This window comes from Mirounga angustirostris, unplaced genomic scaffold (assembly GCF_029215605.1).
Source record: "Mirounga angustirostris isolate CCGP_5_RB_7025 unplaced genomic scaffold, mMirAng1.0.hap1 SCAF_5, whole genome shotgun sequence".
Lineage (NCBI taxonomy): Eukaryota > Metazoa > Chordata > Mammalia > Carnivora > Phocidae > Mirounga > Mirounga angustirostris.
The window spans coordinates 103,658,959-103,675,534 of NW_026991713.1; the positions used below are offsets into that span (position 1 = coordinate 103,658,959).

At 42.6% G+C, this 16,576-nt stretch overlaps 2 protein-coding genes across 21 annotated transcripts in view; one reads left to right on the top strand and one right to left on the bottom strand.

Annotated features, from left to right (window-relative positions):
• Positions 1-13,650, bottom strand: part of ATP6V1E1 (ATPase H+ transporting V1 subunit E1) — a 47,294-nt gene extending 33,644 nt beyond the window's left edge. Inside the window, exons 1-2 of one of the 2 annotated variants that reach the window (XM_045874145.3) lie at positions 13,517-13,635; positions 2,314-2,665 (exon numbers count right to left, since the gene is read on the bottom strand). In XM_045874145.3, coding sequence (XP_045730101.2) covers positions 2,314-2,665; positions 13,517-13,635 — 471 coding nt within the window. Of the gene's footprint in view, positions 1-2,313; positions 2,666-13,516 lie in introns of both variants that reach the window. The other variant, XM_064591788.1, reaches the window with a different exon arrangement.
• BCL2L13 (BCL2 like 13) overlaps positions 13,524-16,576 on the top strand; it is a 103,311-nt gene continuing 100,258 nt past the window's right edge. For 18 of the 19 annotated variants that reach the window (XM_064591775.1, XM_064591776.1, XM_064591768.1 and 15 more), the window contains exon 1: positions 13,524-13,663. The gene's annotated coding sequence lies outside the window, so the exon portion shown is untranslated. Of the gene's footprint in view, positions 13,664-16,279; positions 16,415-16,576 lie in introns of those variants that run through there. The other variant, XM_045874149.3, reaches the window with a different exon arrangement.

Here is a 16,576-nt window from a genome sequence, read left to right on the forward strand (position 1 = left end):
TATAAAATCTCAGGCCTTGAAATATTTGGGGTACCTAATCCAGAAGTACTTTGTATAGAAAATCACTGTGACCTTGCTAAAAGGATTAGCCCCCACAGATTGGTGTGTTCATGGTAAGGAATGGTATCTCCACAAGTTCAGTCTGAAGCCTTATTGAACTCAGTTTAGAATTTTAAAAGTTGTTTAATACAGTAATCAAAACAGGTGTTTATAAATGCTACAAGGCACAGTGGGCCTGTAGAGGTGAACCCTGATTCAAACCTGCATTATCTGCCTTTATCACTCATGCTGGACCCTCTACCAGATTTGACTAGATCAGCACAGCCTAGAGCAAAACACTCATTTTAACCCAGGTCAGAGAAGGCTGTTTACAGCCAACATGATCATATTCTGTCTTCAAGAGTTCCAACAAGAAAAATAGTCAAGCCCTTCAGGACATTTAACTCCATCCCTAAGGCAGAAAAATCTGGCCTTTAAAAGATACTCTCGCTGTGTCTCTCTCTGTCAAATAAATAAATAAAAATCTTAAATTAGAAAAAAAAAAAGGAGACTACCTCCTTTTTAAAAGATACTTTTCATCTTCCTGCTAACCCTACTGGGTTTTAAGTTTTTTGAAATCAGATTCCTTCAAAAACTGGATGAAGTAAATAACATTACTCCCCAGACAAAAAAGCAAATATACATAAATTTTAATACAATGGGGAAGAAGTTAAGGAATCCGCAATTTATAAGCACTTGTTATGTGCTTGATGCCTGGTCTATTCACTGCCCTGAGAATACAGGGAACAAAACACACTGCCCTTATGGAGCTTATGTGTAGCGTGGAGGGGTAGAGACCATAGAGACCCTTCATCTTTCAATTTTATGGAAAGAAAAAATGATTTTAGTCTAGATTCCAAGGAAATACACCACTTTATATTTTTCCTGGGGAAGGCTTTTTCTTCAATATATTATAACAAAGGGGTAGGGGGGGATGATGAAGGAACAAGTGGAAAAAGAGAATCAGCACTGTAACTGTGACTACTAGAAGATGTGGAGGACACTGTACTTTTCCACTGCACCAAGTTTTTCCTATAGTAAAAATCAGAAGCAGCAGTAATAAATGTAAAAACCCCATTGTTTTGTAAGAATATTATAAGATTTCTTAATCTTATCCATAGATGCTATCTTTGTTACACAATTTCCCTTTGTGATTATTAGCAGGAGACCACGGGTGAAGAAACACTCCACTTTTCTTAGTGCACGTTAGATTAAGAATAAAATGCAAAGTCATCTTCTAGGAAATGGAAATATCCAAGGAAAAAACATTTTATTGCTCACTTAAGAAGATTCATAAGCCAGTGAGTGAGCTTTAGTCAGAGAATTTTCCTAGTACTTCAAAAAGAAATACTTAGTTCTCTAAACTATAAAGATTAAATTGCAGGCATAAGTTTCCTTCTCTGAAAAATCTACTGGCAATATGACTACTAAATTCAAGGACCATGGTTTCAGAATATCTCTGGCAGGGCAAATGGAAACCATTTTTTCCCATGTTTGTTACAGGCCTATCAATGCCAATATATTTTCCTGGGAGTCTTTCTAATTGTAACTTTCTTAATGCCTACAACTTGAAGGTATGGCACATCAAACTAAACAAAAAAGCAAAACAAACAAAAAACCCTAGTTTCCCAGGACTGATATACTTGCAAAAATGATGCAGATTCACGACTTCCATAATTTTTTCCGTTAACCTTGACTTACTTACTTTGTGCCAAACGCTGGCGTTCATAAATCGAGAGGAATTCTGCATTATTATTAATAAACATTAACGTACACACTAGTGAGAGACCAACGATTACAATTCATTATGATAGAGGAGATCCTTCCAAAATGAAGATTAACAATTCAATGAATGACCTCAAAACAACATTGGAAGCAACTCTCTCCCTTCAGCATTCTTTATCGTACTGCGAACCCTTCCCTCAGGGTTAAAAATCAAGTGAAAAGGAGGTCTTCAATCCTTGCATTCGATTTGCATTTAAACCCTGTTTTCAATTCTCTGCTTTAACAACCACAGCGAATACCCTGGGAAAACAAGGGACGCCGAGGTGTAAGTCAAAAAGCCAGCACATTCAAGAACGCGGCGCACAAAACCGCAGCTGAAGACACAGGAGCTGTAGGTCAAATTCCCCTCTTGCAGACAGCCTATTAAGCCCGGGAGACTTGGAGTAAGGGACCCTCCTCCGGCATCTGGGCTGCCCGAGGCCCGCGTCCTCCAGTCCGCCACCCCCGGACCCGCACTGCGACTTCACCAGACCTAACCGCAGGTCCTACCTGCTTTTGCACGTCAGCATCGCTGAGCGCCATGGCGAAAGCTCTGCTAGGCCGGAGGCCCACTGGCTCTAGCTTAGGCTGGAAGGGGGCGGTGGAAGGAAGGGGAAAAGAAAATCCAGGGGAGCTTTCGACTTCCTTCGTTTTATAACTCCGGCTTCCGGTTCCTGCCAGGTGACCGCGCAGCCCAGCCCTGTGAGCTTTCTCAGCCAGTGGGAAGAGAGCGGGTCCGGGGAAGTCCCGCCCTGCCGCCCCCTGACTGAGCGCCTGCGCGGACGGCCTCTTCTCCGTCCAATCCCAGTCCATTTTACAGCTGGCTCGTGACTTCTGAGCTGTTTTCTTCAACAGCGTATTCCTCGGAAGAGAGGGTTCAGGAATTCAGGCGTCTGAAATTAGCCGAATTCTGTGTATTTTTCTAGCCTTAAAGCCCTTGCGTATTTTTTTAAAGTTTAATTATTTACTCCCAAATCAGAATTTATTATTTTGCTTTCCTGCCTTAATGAAAACAAATTAACCAATATTTTATTTATTAATAGATTTAATTTTTAGAACAGTTTTAGATTTACAAAAAAATTGAACAGGGCAGAGAGTTTTCATGTATCTTTCTCACCCGCACCCACAGATTCCCATATTATTAATATGTTATGATGGCATATTTGTTACAATTAAGTAATATTGATGTATTAACTCAAGTCCATAATTATTCAGATTTCCTTAGTTTCAACCTAATGCTAGATCCCATCTAGGATACTGCGTTTTATTTAATTGTCATGTCCCCTAAATTTCTTGGGTGTGACAGCTACTCAAACTTTCCTTCCTTTTTTTTTTTAAATTAATTAATTTGGAAAAAAAATTAATTAATTAATTTGTCAGAGGGGGAGAGAGGGAGACAAAGCACAAGCAGAGGAGCGGCAGCCAGAGGGAGAAGCAGGCTCCCTGCTGAGCAGGGAGCCCCATGTGGTGCCTGATCCGAGGACCCTGGGAACATGACCTGAGCTGAAGGCAGGCGCTTCAACGACTGAGCAACCCAGGCATCAGAGTACATGTATTTAATTACCAGATTTTTATTTTGAAGAAATTTCAAATATAATAAATTTTAAGAACAGTGCAATAAACTCCTTTCACCTAGGTTCACCAATTGTTAACATTTTGCTATTTGGCTTTATTACTTTTCATTAATCAAATTCAGGAAATTTCACAAGTCCATAATCAGATTTTGCCATATGTCCTACTAATATCCTTTGTAGAAATTTTTTTCTCATCCTGAATCCAGTACAAGATCACCTATTGTAATAATTGTCATGTCTTTTTTAGTCTTTTTTTTTTTTTTAATTTATTTGAGAGAGAGTGAGAGAGAGCATGAGCTGGGGGGAGGAGCATAGGGAGAGGGACAGAGAGTCTTAAACAGAGTCCTCGCCGAGTACGGAGCTAAGGTGCTCGATCCCACGACACCTGAGCCCAAATCAAAAGTATGATGCTTAACCAACTGTGCCATCCAGGCACCCCTTTTTAGTCTCCTTTAATATGGGATGGTTCCTCAGACTTTGTCTTTCCTGATAGTGACATTTTTGAAGAGTTCCACACATTTGAAGAGGCCAGTTGTAGAAAGTCCCTCATTTGGTTTTGTCTGATAGTTTCCTCATAATTAGATTCTGGTTATGCATTTTGGAAAAAGTCCTACATCTGTGATATTGTATCCTCAGTGCATCATATCAGAAAAGTACATTTCAGGGTGCCTGGGTGGCTCAGTCGTTAAGCATCTGCCTTCGGCTCGGGTCATGATCCCAGGGTCCTGGAATCGAGTCCCACATCGGGTTCCCTCCTCGGCGGGAAGCCTGCTCTCCCTCTCCCACTCCCGCTGCTTGTGTTCCTGCTCTCGCTATCTCTGTCTCTGTCAAATAAATAAATAAAATCTTAAAAAAAAAAAAAGTACATTTCAGTTTGTCCTTTAATGAGAATGGTACACACATTTTTAAGGCTCTTAATACACACTGCCAAATTGTTTTCCAGCTGTACTAGTGTACGGTAGTCTTTGTAGTGTGTGACAGATGGGTGCACAGTTTTGAGAAAACTGGTAATGTTGGTTAAGGGAAGGATTCAGCCACAGGACAATAAACTAACAGAGCAACAGAAATCCATGCGGTTGACCTTAACTTGATCAATATTTTTTTTTTAAGATTTTATTTATTTATTTGACAGAGAGAGACATAACAAGAGCAGGAAAACAAGCAGGGGGAGTGGGAGAGGGAGAAGCAGGCTTCCTGCTGAGCAGGGATCCCGATGCAGTGTTTGAGCCGACGCCTAACGACTGAGCCATGCAGGCGCCCCTGATCAGTATTTTTTTTAAGATTTTATTTATTTATTTGAGAGAGAGAGTGAGAGAGCACAAGCAGGGGGAGGAGCAGAGGGAGAGGGAGAAGCAGGCTCTCAGATGAGCAGTGAGCCCAACTTGGGGCTTGATCCCAGGACTCTGGGATCATGACCAGAGCCGAAAGCAGGCGCCCAACCCACTGAGCCACCTAGGTGCCCCTTGATCAGTATTCTTATCAACTGAGCTAAACCAGTTGATAGGCTTATTTCTTTCATCTTGATAGTTTCTGCATTAATAACTTCATTCTTTGCCATCCCAGAAGACAGATTTTGGGGATGCCTCCTTCTAGCATCCCTAGGTCACTCATTTGGATTATAATCCCTCCTCCCATTTATTTTTACAGTGTTCTGCAAATAACTGGGGGAATGGGAGAAGCAATCTAATGCCACATGTCTAATCATTGTGAAATTAATGTCTGGAACAGAACAATGTGCTCTTGGTATCTGGAAAGCAGTGTGCTGATTTTTATGATTTATTATTAATTTGAGACAATAAAAATAAAGAGTACAAAGAATAATTTAAACATTCATGTAGCATGTACCACCACCCAGAATCAACAATTAACATTTGTCACATTTGCTTTAAGACTTCATTTCTAAAGTAAAATAGTGTTACAGGTATAATTAACATTCCCTTTTGTGCAGCTTTCTCCTCCCCTACGTTAATGGTCTTTACAACTAGTTTCTGCAGTATTTTGCTGATTCACCAAGGAATGAGCCAGGTCCTGTGTGATAAGAATGTGGTAAGCTTCATAGAGACAGTCTCTGGAGTGAAAAAGTTATTATAAGTACAATAAAAGATTAACTAGTTAGTAGTTATCCAAATCCAATTTCCTCCTATATTATTTTAGGTCTTGTGAAGGAGCTTTATTAAAACAGCTTTTCAGATAAATTCCAAAAATCCCACTCCTAGATAAGCCTATTTACTTTTGGCTTCACAAAATCATTGTCCTAGATTCCTGTCAGGTTAGTCACAAACAGATGGTTTCTGTGCTCATTGCCTCACCTGCTCCCAAGCTGACACTTCAGTCTGTGGCTTTAGAAATTGAATCAGCGGGGTGCCTGCGTGGCTCAGTCCTTAAGCGTCTGCCTTTGGCTCAGTCCTTAAGCGTCTGCCTTTGGCTCAGGTCATGATCCCAGGGTCCTGGGATCGAGCCCCGCATCGGGCTCCCTGCTCAGCGAGAAGCCTGCTTCTCCCTCTCCCACTCCCCCTGCTTGCGTTCCCTCTCTCGCTGTGTCTCTCTCTGTCAAATAAATAAATAAAATCTAAAAATAAATAAATAAATTGAATAAACTAATGCTTGAACTTCTTTGCGGGTCAAAGGTGGGGTGGGGTGGGGGTGGATTGCGGTTGGGGGTTGGGGGTGCGTCTAGGGGTGGCTGGGTGGCTTAGGTGGTTAAACAGTCTCATGATAGGGGGTTCACGGCCCTCGGGCTTTATTTGGCTTTATTTTACTAAAAATAAATTTTTTTAAAATATAAATCATCTCTGTCTTTGAATGTTGAAGAATTGGGTGTTTGGTTTGGTTTGGTTTGTTTTTTTTCTTTTAAAGATTTTTTATTTATTTATTTGAGACAGAGAGAATGAGAGACAGAGAGCATGAGAGGGAGGAGGGTCAGAGGGAGAAGCAGACTCCCTGCCCAGCAGGGAGCCCGATGCGGGACTCGATCCCGGGACTCCAGGATCATGACCTGAGCCGAAGGCAGTCGCTTAACCAACTGAGCCATCCAGGCGCCCCTGTTTTGTTTTTTTTAATATTTTATTTTTAAGTAATTTCTACACCAAAGGTGGGGCTCAAACTTACAACCCCAAGAGTAAGAGTCACATGCTCTACTGACTGAGCCAACCAGGTGCCCTTTGAAGAATTAATCTTAAAAAGAAAAAACAAATGATACCAGAAAATAGTGAAATTCTAACTTAGGTGCCCGCACTTCCTACCCCTTTCCAACCAGTTTTCCACATAACAGAAATTGGTTTAAAACCTAGCTGGCGGCTCCCTGCTCGGCAGGGAGTCTGCTCCTCCCTCTGACCCTCCTCCCTCTCATGCTCTCTGTCTCTCATTCTCTCTCTCTTAGATAAATAAATAAAATCTTAAAAAACAAAAACAAAAACAAAAAAGGGGCGCCTGGGTGGCTCAGTTGGTTAAGCGACTGCCTTCGGCTCAGGTCATGATCCTGGAGTCCCAGAATCGAGTCCCGCATTGGGCTCCCTGCTCGGCAGGGAGTCTGCTTCTCCCTCTGACCCTCCTCCCTCTCATGCTCTCTGTCTCTCATTCTCTCTCTCTCAAATAAATAAATAAAATCTTAAAAAAAAAAACAAAAAAAACACCAAACCTAGCTGGCATCTAGCCACTTCCCAATTTATATCCTCTAATGTTTTCCATCTGCTTGTGAACACTTTACACCTCACATGGTCTGTGTGAGCGCTGCCTGATCTGGCCCTGCTTGCTTGTCTGACCTCATTGCTCCTCTTCCCTTTGCTCACCACCTTATAGCCTTACTTTTCAGTTCCTTGAAAACACCAAGCTTTTTGTCTGAATTCGTTTCGTCCACTTATCACTTAGCTTTTCATTCTTTATGGTCTTTACTTAAAATATCACCTCCTTAGAGAGAGCTTTTCATAAACACCCTTTACCTTCCTTTCTCTCCCAGCTTCTTCTTTACTTCAGGACATGCCACGGTTTTAAATTATTTTGGTTTTTTTCTTTTTGTTTTTAGGTTTTTGTCTGGTTTTCCAATGAAAATGTCAGTTTCACAACAGAGACCATGTCTGACCTACTTATCACTGTTTCTGCCAGCATCCAGCACACTGCCTGGTACATAGTAGGGGTTCAATAACTAACTGATGAATGAGAATGAATAAAATGACTAGAGTCTAGAGTTTAGATTTTATTTACTATTTTTTTAGACTTTAGATTTTATAATCACATCAGGCTGCAGTCTAGGATTCTGTATACCTTAGAAGATCTGTCCAAAAAAAAGTCCCAAAATCCATAAACTGCTGTGATTAAAGTAAAATAATTTCTGTAAAAGGACTATATTGTTTTATACCATTTGCTGAGAAGACTATCCTTTTCCCCATTGAATTGTCTTGACACCTCTGTCAAAAATCAGTTGCCCACTCTGGACTTTCTATTCAGTTCCATTGACCTATGTTCTTTCCTTATAGTATGCATTCAACAAATAAAATATAAAAGGAAACATTACAACTGAAAGCAATCTGAAAGAATTTAACCTAACCACATATCAGATTGGTAACATAACCATTGAGAATTACTTCATGTGACTTTTTTAAAAAATTTACTTATGGGATGCCTGGTTGGCTCAGTCAGTCGAGGGTCTGCCTTTGGCTCAGGTCATGATCCCAGAGTCCTGGGATCGAGTCCCGCATTGGGCTCCTTGCTCAGCAGGGAGCCTGCTTCTCCCTCTGCCTGCTCTCTCTCTCTGACAAATAAATAAAATCTTTTTTTTTTTTAAGATTTTATTTATTTATTAGACAGAGAGAGAGCACGAGCAGGGGGAGCAGCAGAAGGAGAGGGAGAAGCAGGCTCCCTGCAGAGCAAGGAGCCAGATGCGGGGCTCGATCGCAGGACCCTGGGATCATGACCTGAGCCAAAGGCAGACACTTAACCGACTGAGCCACCCAGGCGCCCCAAATAAATAAAACCTTAAAATAAAAAAATTTGGGGGTGCCTGGGTGGCTTAGTCGGTTAAGCGACTGCCTTCGGCTCAGGTCATGATCCTGGAGTCGCTGGATCGATTCCTGCATCCGGCTCCCTGCTCGGTGGGGAGTCTGCTTCTCCCTCTCCCGCTCCCCCCTCTTGTGCTCTCTCTCTCATTCTCTCTCTCAAATAAATAAATAAAATCTTAAGAAAATTTTTTTAATTGGGGCGCCTGGGTGGCTCAGATGGTTAAGTGTCTGCCTTCAGCTCAGCTCAGCGTCTGCCTTCGGCTCAGGTCAGGATCCCAGGGTCCTGGGATCGAGTCCTGCATCAGGCTCTCTGCTCTTTGGGAGCCTGCTTCTCCCTCTGCCTCTCTCTCTCTCTGTCTCTCATGAATAAATAAATAAAATCTTAAAAAAAAAAAAGAAAAAAGAAAAAAAATTTAATTAAAAATTTACATACAATAAACTGCCTAGACTGGGGCGCCTGGTGGCTCAGTTGGTTGAGCATCTACCTTCAGCTCAGGTCATGATTCTGGGGTCCTGGGATTGAGCCACAGGTGGGGCTTCCAGCTCAGGTGGAGCCTGCTTCTCCCTCTCCCTCTGCCCTTCCCCCGACCCCGACTTATGCTCATTTGCACTCTCTCTCTCAAATAAATAAATAAAATCTTTAAAAAAAAATAAAAAATAAAATAAATAAACTGCATAAACCTACAAAGTACAATTACATGACTTCTGATACATGTGTGATCACCAGCCCAATCAAGATACAGACTATTTCTATTACCCTAGAAAGTTCCTTTCTAATCAATTGCACACTTTCTGCCTCTAGGCAACAGTGTGCTGATTTTTAGAACCATTGACTAATTTTGCCTATTCCTGAAATTCATATAAATGGAAACACATAATTTGTACATTTTTGTGTCTGGCTTCTTTCACTCAACACAATGTTTTGTTGTTTTTTTTAAAATATTTTATTAATTTATAAATTAATTCCCGAGAGAGGGAATACAAGCAGGGAGTGGGAGAGGGAGAAGCAGGGAGAAGCAGGCTTCCCGCTGAGCAGGGAGCTGGATGCGGGGCTCAATCCCAGGACCCTGGGATCATGACCTGAGCCGAAGGCAGACGCTTAATAACTGAGCCACCCAGGCGCCCCTCCTTTTTTTTTTTTTTTTAGGTTTTATTTATTTATTTGAGAGAGAGAGAGAAAGCACAAGCAGGGAGAGGGGCAAAGGGAGGGACAGAGGGAGAAGCAGGTTCCCCACTGAGCAAGGAGTCTGATGTGGAGCTCTATCCCAGGACCCGGGGATCATGACCCAAGCCAAAGGCAGACGCTTAACCAACTGAGCCACCCAGGTGCCCCACCCCCTCTTCCTTTTTAAAAATTTAAAAAATTTTAGTTTGTATTTTTAAAGAAATTTATTTATTTATTTTGAAAGAGAGTGCGCATGTGAGCACGGGGTGGGGGGCAGAGAGAGAGGAAGAGAATCCCAGGCAGAGTCTGCACTGAGCATGGAGACAGACTCTGGGCTCAAGGACATGACCATAAGATCACGACCACAGCCGAAACCAAGAGTCGGATGCTTTAACCAACTATGCCCCTTTATTCATTTATTTATTATCATTATTTTTAGAAAAAAATGTTTAGACTTTATTTATTTGACAGAGAGAGACACAGTGAGAGAGGGAACACAAGCAGAGGGAGTGGGAGAGGGAGAAGCAGGCTTCCCGCGGAGCAGAGAGCCCGATGCGGGGCTCGATTCCAGGACTCTGGGATCATGACCTGAGCTGAACGCAGACGCTTAACGACTGAGCCACCCAGGCGCCCCATTATCATTATTTTTAAAAGATTTTATTTATTTATTTGATAGAGACAGACACAGCGAGAGAGGGAACACAAGCAGGGGGATTGGGAGAGGGAGAAGCAGGCTTCCCGCTGAGCAGGGAGCCCAATGCAGGGCTCGATCCCAGGACCCTGGGATCCTGACCTGAGCCGAAGGCAGACGCTTAACGACTGAGCCACCCAGGTTCCTTCACATGGTATTTTCTTTTTTTTTTTTTTAAGATTTTATTTATTTGACAGAAAGAGACACAGTGAGAGAGGGAACACAAGCAGGGGGATTGGGAGAGGGAGAAGCAGGCTTCCCGCTGAGCAGGGAGCCCAATGCAGGGCTCGATCCCAGGACCCTGGGATCATGACCCGAGCCGAAGGTAGAGGCTTAATGACTGAGCCACTCAGGCGCCCCAAGATTTTATTTATTTGAGAGAGAGAGAGAGCGCACATAAGCAGGGGGAAGGGCAGAGGGAGATGGGGGGAATTGGGCTCCATCCCCGGACCCTGAGGTCATGACCTGAGCAGAAGGCAGACACTTAACCGACTGAACCACCCAGGTACCACAACAGGTGCCTCTTTAAATTTTATTTTTAAGTCTTTTTATTTATTTATTTATTTATTTATTTATTTATTTATTTTTAAATATTTTATTTATTTATTTGACAGAGCGAGAGAGAGACAGCGAGAGTGGGAACACAGCAGGAAGAGTGGGAAAGGGAGAAGCGGGCTTTCCACTAAGCAGGGAGCCCAATGCGGGCGGGGCTCGATCCCAGGACCCTGGGATCATTACCTGAGCTGAAGGCAGACGCTTAACCACTGAGCCACCCAGGTGCCCCTAAGTCTTTTTATTTTTATTTATTTATTTATTTATTTATTTATTTATTTATTTATTTATTTAATTTTTAATTTTTTTTTTTTTTTTTAAAGATTTTATTTATTTATTTGACAGAGACACAGCGAGAGAGGGAACACAAGCAGGGGCAGTGGGAGAGGGAGAAGCAGGCTCCCCGCAGAGCAGGGAGCCCGACGTGGGACTCGATCCCAGGACCCTGGGATCATGACCTGAGCTGAAGGCAGTCGCTTAACCAACTGAGCCACCCAGGCGCCCTAATTTTTAATTTTTTAAAATATTTTATTTATTTGACAGAGAGAGACACAGTGAGAGAGGGAACACAAGCAGGGGGAGTAGGAGAGGGAGAAGCAGGCTCTCCGTGGAGCAGGGAGCCTGATGTGGGGCTCGATCCCAGGACCCTGGGATCATGACCTGAGCCGAAGGCAGACGCTTAACGACTGAGCCAACCAGGCACCCCCCTTTTTATTTTTTTAAAGTAATCTTCACATCCAGTGTGGAGCTCAGCGTGGGGCTTGAACTTACAACCCTGAGATCAAGACCTGAGCTGAAATCAAGAGTCAGACACTTAACTGACTGAACCACTCAAGGCACCCCTTTAGATTTTATTTTTAAAGATTATTTTAAAGATTTTTTTTTAAAGTAATCTTCATACCAAACGAGGGAATAGAATCACAACCTGGACATCAAGAGTCTCATGCTCCAAGGACTGAGCCAGCCACACCTCCCCACCCTCCACCCCTTTTCTTATCTGATCTGCAATTGACAGATTGATAGGGCATAAGCGCTCCTCCTTCTGGCTTCTGACTCCATTTCATCTGCCTATTTATTTTCAAAGGTTTTTTTTGTTTTTTGTAATTTCTACACCCGACCTGGGGTTCCAACTCATGACCCTGAAATCAAGAGATGCATGCTCTTTCCAGTGAGCCAGCCAGACACCCCCAATGACTCTATTTTAAATGAGGTTTCCTTTGATTAATTTTCACAATACCAGTTATTCCTTTTTGTTTTATTGCTGAATAATTTCCATTGTGTGAATACGCTTGAAAAAGTCAACGTTATTAAAAAGCTAGGAGACTAACAAAAGATGTAACAACCAAATGCATGATTTTGGTTTGAAAAACCGCTGGTTCAGTCAGTGGAGCATGCAATTCTTGATCTCAGGGTCCTGAGTTCACACTCCATGTTGGGCATAGAGCCTACTTAAAAAACAACAACAGCAAACTATAAAAGCCATTACTTGGGAAAAAAAAAGCCATTACTTGGCCAACTGAGGAAATGTAAATATCAACTGGTTATTAGGTACCACTAGGGGTATTTAAGTTTTATTAGCTTACTAAGACTTTTTTTTTTTTTTTCAAAATCTTTATCCAATTTGTCTATTAATGGCACTACTGTTCTATCAGTTGCTCAGGCTTAAAGCTCTTGTAACACGAGCTCCAACATTTTTGCTTCCACCCCCACCCACCCTCACATCAATTCAGGTTTTCAGCACTTACTTTTCACAGCTTTATTGAAACAAAACTCACATACCATACAACTCACCTATTTAAAGTATATACATAAATGGTTTAAAAGCATATTCACAGGGTGTTCAACTGTCATCAATATCAATTGAGAATATTTTCATCACCTCTCCCAAAAAACTTTGTACCCATTAACAGTCACTCCTCATTATGTTTTTATCACTTCTGATCTGGCTCCTTACAACAGCCTCCCAACTCATCTTCATCGCTCTCCTTTCACTTTATCTCATGTACATCACAGACATTTCAGTTTCTCTAAAGTATGGTTTAGATACACCTTCTTAACTGGATACCTTCAGTGACTCCCCCAAAGGACGCTTGGATTCAAGTAAACAAACATCCATTAACACACATTCTGTTCTGGGAACTGTGCTAGGTGCTGTGAACAAAATGGGTACTACTGAAGACTTCCTTTACCGCTCTAGTGCCTGTGCTCAGGCAGGGCCCTCCGCCTAGAATGATCTCTTGACCCCCACCTCACCCCCAAAGGCTAGAAAAATTTCCCAACTTTTAATGACCGTCTTCCCCGACAATTGACTGCGAACTCGGCAGCTCTCTTGAACTCTCCTGACACTTCTCTACCACGTTCGCTTACACACACTTAAACCTCAATACTTGTTTGCTCAATACATCCACAGAACATTCTGTGGCAGCAGCAATGCTCCTTTCCGCGGGAACTGCCTGTTTCTCTCCCCACAGGATTGATTCCTTAGAATCCCACCTCCCGTCCTCCAGTCTTCAAAGACCTCCACCACCCCGGGAATCATAGATTTGGGCAGCTCCTGGTAAGAGCGGGCTAAGAGAGGTCGGCTCTTCCAGGTCACGTCTGCACGAAGAGACCTCCGGGCCTCTATGATCCGTGCTTCCGCTCAGGAGAACAGAGCCACCCCTTTTCCGGCGCTTCTCTGTGCCCCACGTCCTCCCCGACGCTGGCGGTGACGGAAGCACGCCGGGGGTGACCTCACCTTCCAACATGGCGGCGGCGGTAGATTAGGGCCGCGGGTCGAAGCAGCCACCGCCGCTGGGGGACCCTGTCGGAAACGACTGCCGCCGCCGCCGCCGCCGCCGCCGCCGCCCCTTCCATCTCTTCTGGGGCAAGGGGCCAGGGCCAGGTGAGGGGAGAGGGGTTCTGGGCAGGCAGAGTTGGATCCTCATCCAGCTCCTCAGGCGGTTTTCACTGGGCAGGAAGGTGTCCGAGACTGCCGATCCACCGCCTCCCCAGTGGTTCCGACGACGCGTGAGTGAGTGACAGAGAGTGTGTGTGTACCGGCGCTCCTTTGCCTGAGGGTTCTCAAAGGTTGAGGGGTCCATTTCTTTGTAACCGGACCTGTCCAGCGTGGTCCCGCCGCGGACGCTTGTTGAGCGGGGCTTCCTGAGAGGGCTGCCAGAGGCGGAGGAACTCGGCCCTTGTCCTGCACCGCCGGTCTTCCCCACAAAGACTTTCACGTGGAAAACCCGTGTCCATTTTTAGGACCAGGCTGGGGATCGTGGACTTCTTTTTGGTTGAGGGAAAGGTTTCATGCGATTCGTTTAGAATGATTATAGATTATCTCTGCCAGTCCTAGTTGGTTTTTCTCCCAGATTGTTAGAAATTTTTTATCCTTTATTCACTGCTGTTCTGACACCCATCATTACTATTATTTATTTTTTAGAAAAATCTGCTTTCTTATTCTTGGAAGCTCCCCACTGGGATCTTTGTCTTAACCACTCCCCGCACCAGTATTTGTTTATTTAAAGTAGCTATTGCACTGTCTCTATTTAGAAGTTTTAAACTGAACCGACGGTAACCTTCCCTCTCCCCCCTTTTTTTGCTTTATGATGTAAAGCAAAAACAAACAAAGACTTTTTGCGAAATTGTCAGTGAGATTTCCTCCGGAGGTTTGGGTGTAAACCACAATGTTGATCTCTGCCCTGACTTCTTGTGACCTTGGATGAGTTGCCACACCCTTCTAGTACCTTCTTTTTTTATCTCCCAGAAAATTAAGCAAATGTTTTTGTAGGAAGTAAACTATTTACATCTCATATACATAGTTGGATAAATGCACAGTGCACATTTGCATCTGCAAATTGAAACTAAGCCGTTATGAAATATTCTTTATTTGATAATAGGCCAAGAAGGGGTTTGAAAATCCTTTTACTCTGATTGGCTAGGTACTATTTTCAGTGTTTGTTTTTTTTTTTTTTAATGATTCATTTTCTCTTGGAGGCTTGTACCCCAGTAGTTGAATTTAGTTGAAGGATATATAAAGTTGAGTCCAACCAGTTTTGTGAAGAAAAGATGTGCTCTCTAGCACATCAGTTAATCAGTACTAAATACTAAATATCTCATAACACTAAACTTTTAGGACAAGTAATTTGCAACAATAATCTTGTTTTAAAAATATATTTCTCTTATAAAATATCTTAGCCATAAAAAACAAGTTTTAAACAGTCTTGCTGTCCTACTTTTTATCAGTTTTTCAATTTCAATTTCATTTTGATTCGTATCTTATTCCAAATAAATGGTCATCAAGATTTCTTATTTAATATATATTACAACGTTGAAGGGAGGGGGCTATTTTCAGAATAGCTGATTTTTTTAACACCTTGAGATATAACTAACATACAGTTCACCAATTGCACGATTTGATGGGTTTTTTAAAAACGGTTTTAGTATATTCACAGAATTCGCAACCACCACCACAATTTTCATCACCCCCAAAAGAAACCCTGTACCCATTAGCAGTCATTTTTTATTCCCACTCTTCCTCACCTCCCCTACCTAGGCAACCACTGACTTACTTTGTCTCTATAGATTGACCAATTCTGGATATTTCATATAAACAGAATTATGCAATATGTGGTCTTTTGTGACTGGCCTCTTTTACTTAGCATGATGTTTTCAGGGTTCATCCATGTGATAGCATGTATCAGTCCTTTTTATGGCCACAATATGCCATAGTATGTATATACCAATTTTCTTTATTCATCAGTTGATGGGCAGTTATTTCCACTATTTGGCTGTTAAATATTACGCTGCTATAACTATTCATGTGCAAATTTTTGTGTAGACTTGTGTTTTCATGTCTCTGGCATATACCTGGGAGTGGGACAGAGCAACTGAATTTTATGCTTCCCTTTTATAAAGCTATCTACACATACATGGGAAGCCTTATTATTGTGAAAGACTGTACCTGTGGGGAGCGTGAGAGTGAGGCATTCCTCTATAAGTACATTATCTTTGAATGCCAGCTGCTGAGTGAAAACATTTTGGGGCAGCTCTTAAAACAAGATTGAACTAGAGTATTTCAGTTAAGCATGTTTCAGAATGAAAGGGACTCCCTACACTAGAATATTTCATGTTTGCTGAGTTTTATTTTATTTTTTTTTAAAGATTTTATTTAATTGACAGGGAGAGAGAGAGAGAGACAGCATGAGAGGGAACACAAGCAGGGGGAGTGGGAGAGGAAGAAGCAGGCTTCCGGCTGAGCAGAGAGCCCGATGTGGGGCTCGATCCCAGTCATGACCTGAGCTGAAGGCAGTCGCTTAACCAACTGAGCCACGCAGGCGCCCCCATGTTTGCTGAGTTTTAAAAGTGATACCCTTGCCAAGTTGCATTTTGCAGCTGGGTGGGGTAAATTTTTTAAAATTTCACAATTTTTATTAGGATTATTTAATTTTACTTCTTTTATTTTTTTAAAGATTTAATTTATTTATTTGACACACAGAGAGAGAGAGGAATCACAAGTAGGCAGAGTGGCAGAGAACGGCAGAGGGAGAAGCAGGCTCCCAGCTGAGCAAGGAGCCCGATGTGGGACTCTATCCCAGGACCCTGGGATCATGACCTGAGCCGAAGGCAGACGCTTAACGACTGAGCCACCCAGGTGCCCTACTTCTCTTATTTTAGAGGAAGTCCTAGAATTCTGTAGGGACTAATAAAGTATGGATCTTAAAAAATGCAAGTTACAGGACTTGATGGTAATTGTGGAACTTGAAACAAACTCCATACTCAGGTCACCAATGACTAGAGGTCTGGTAATCCCAAA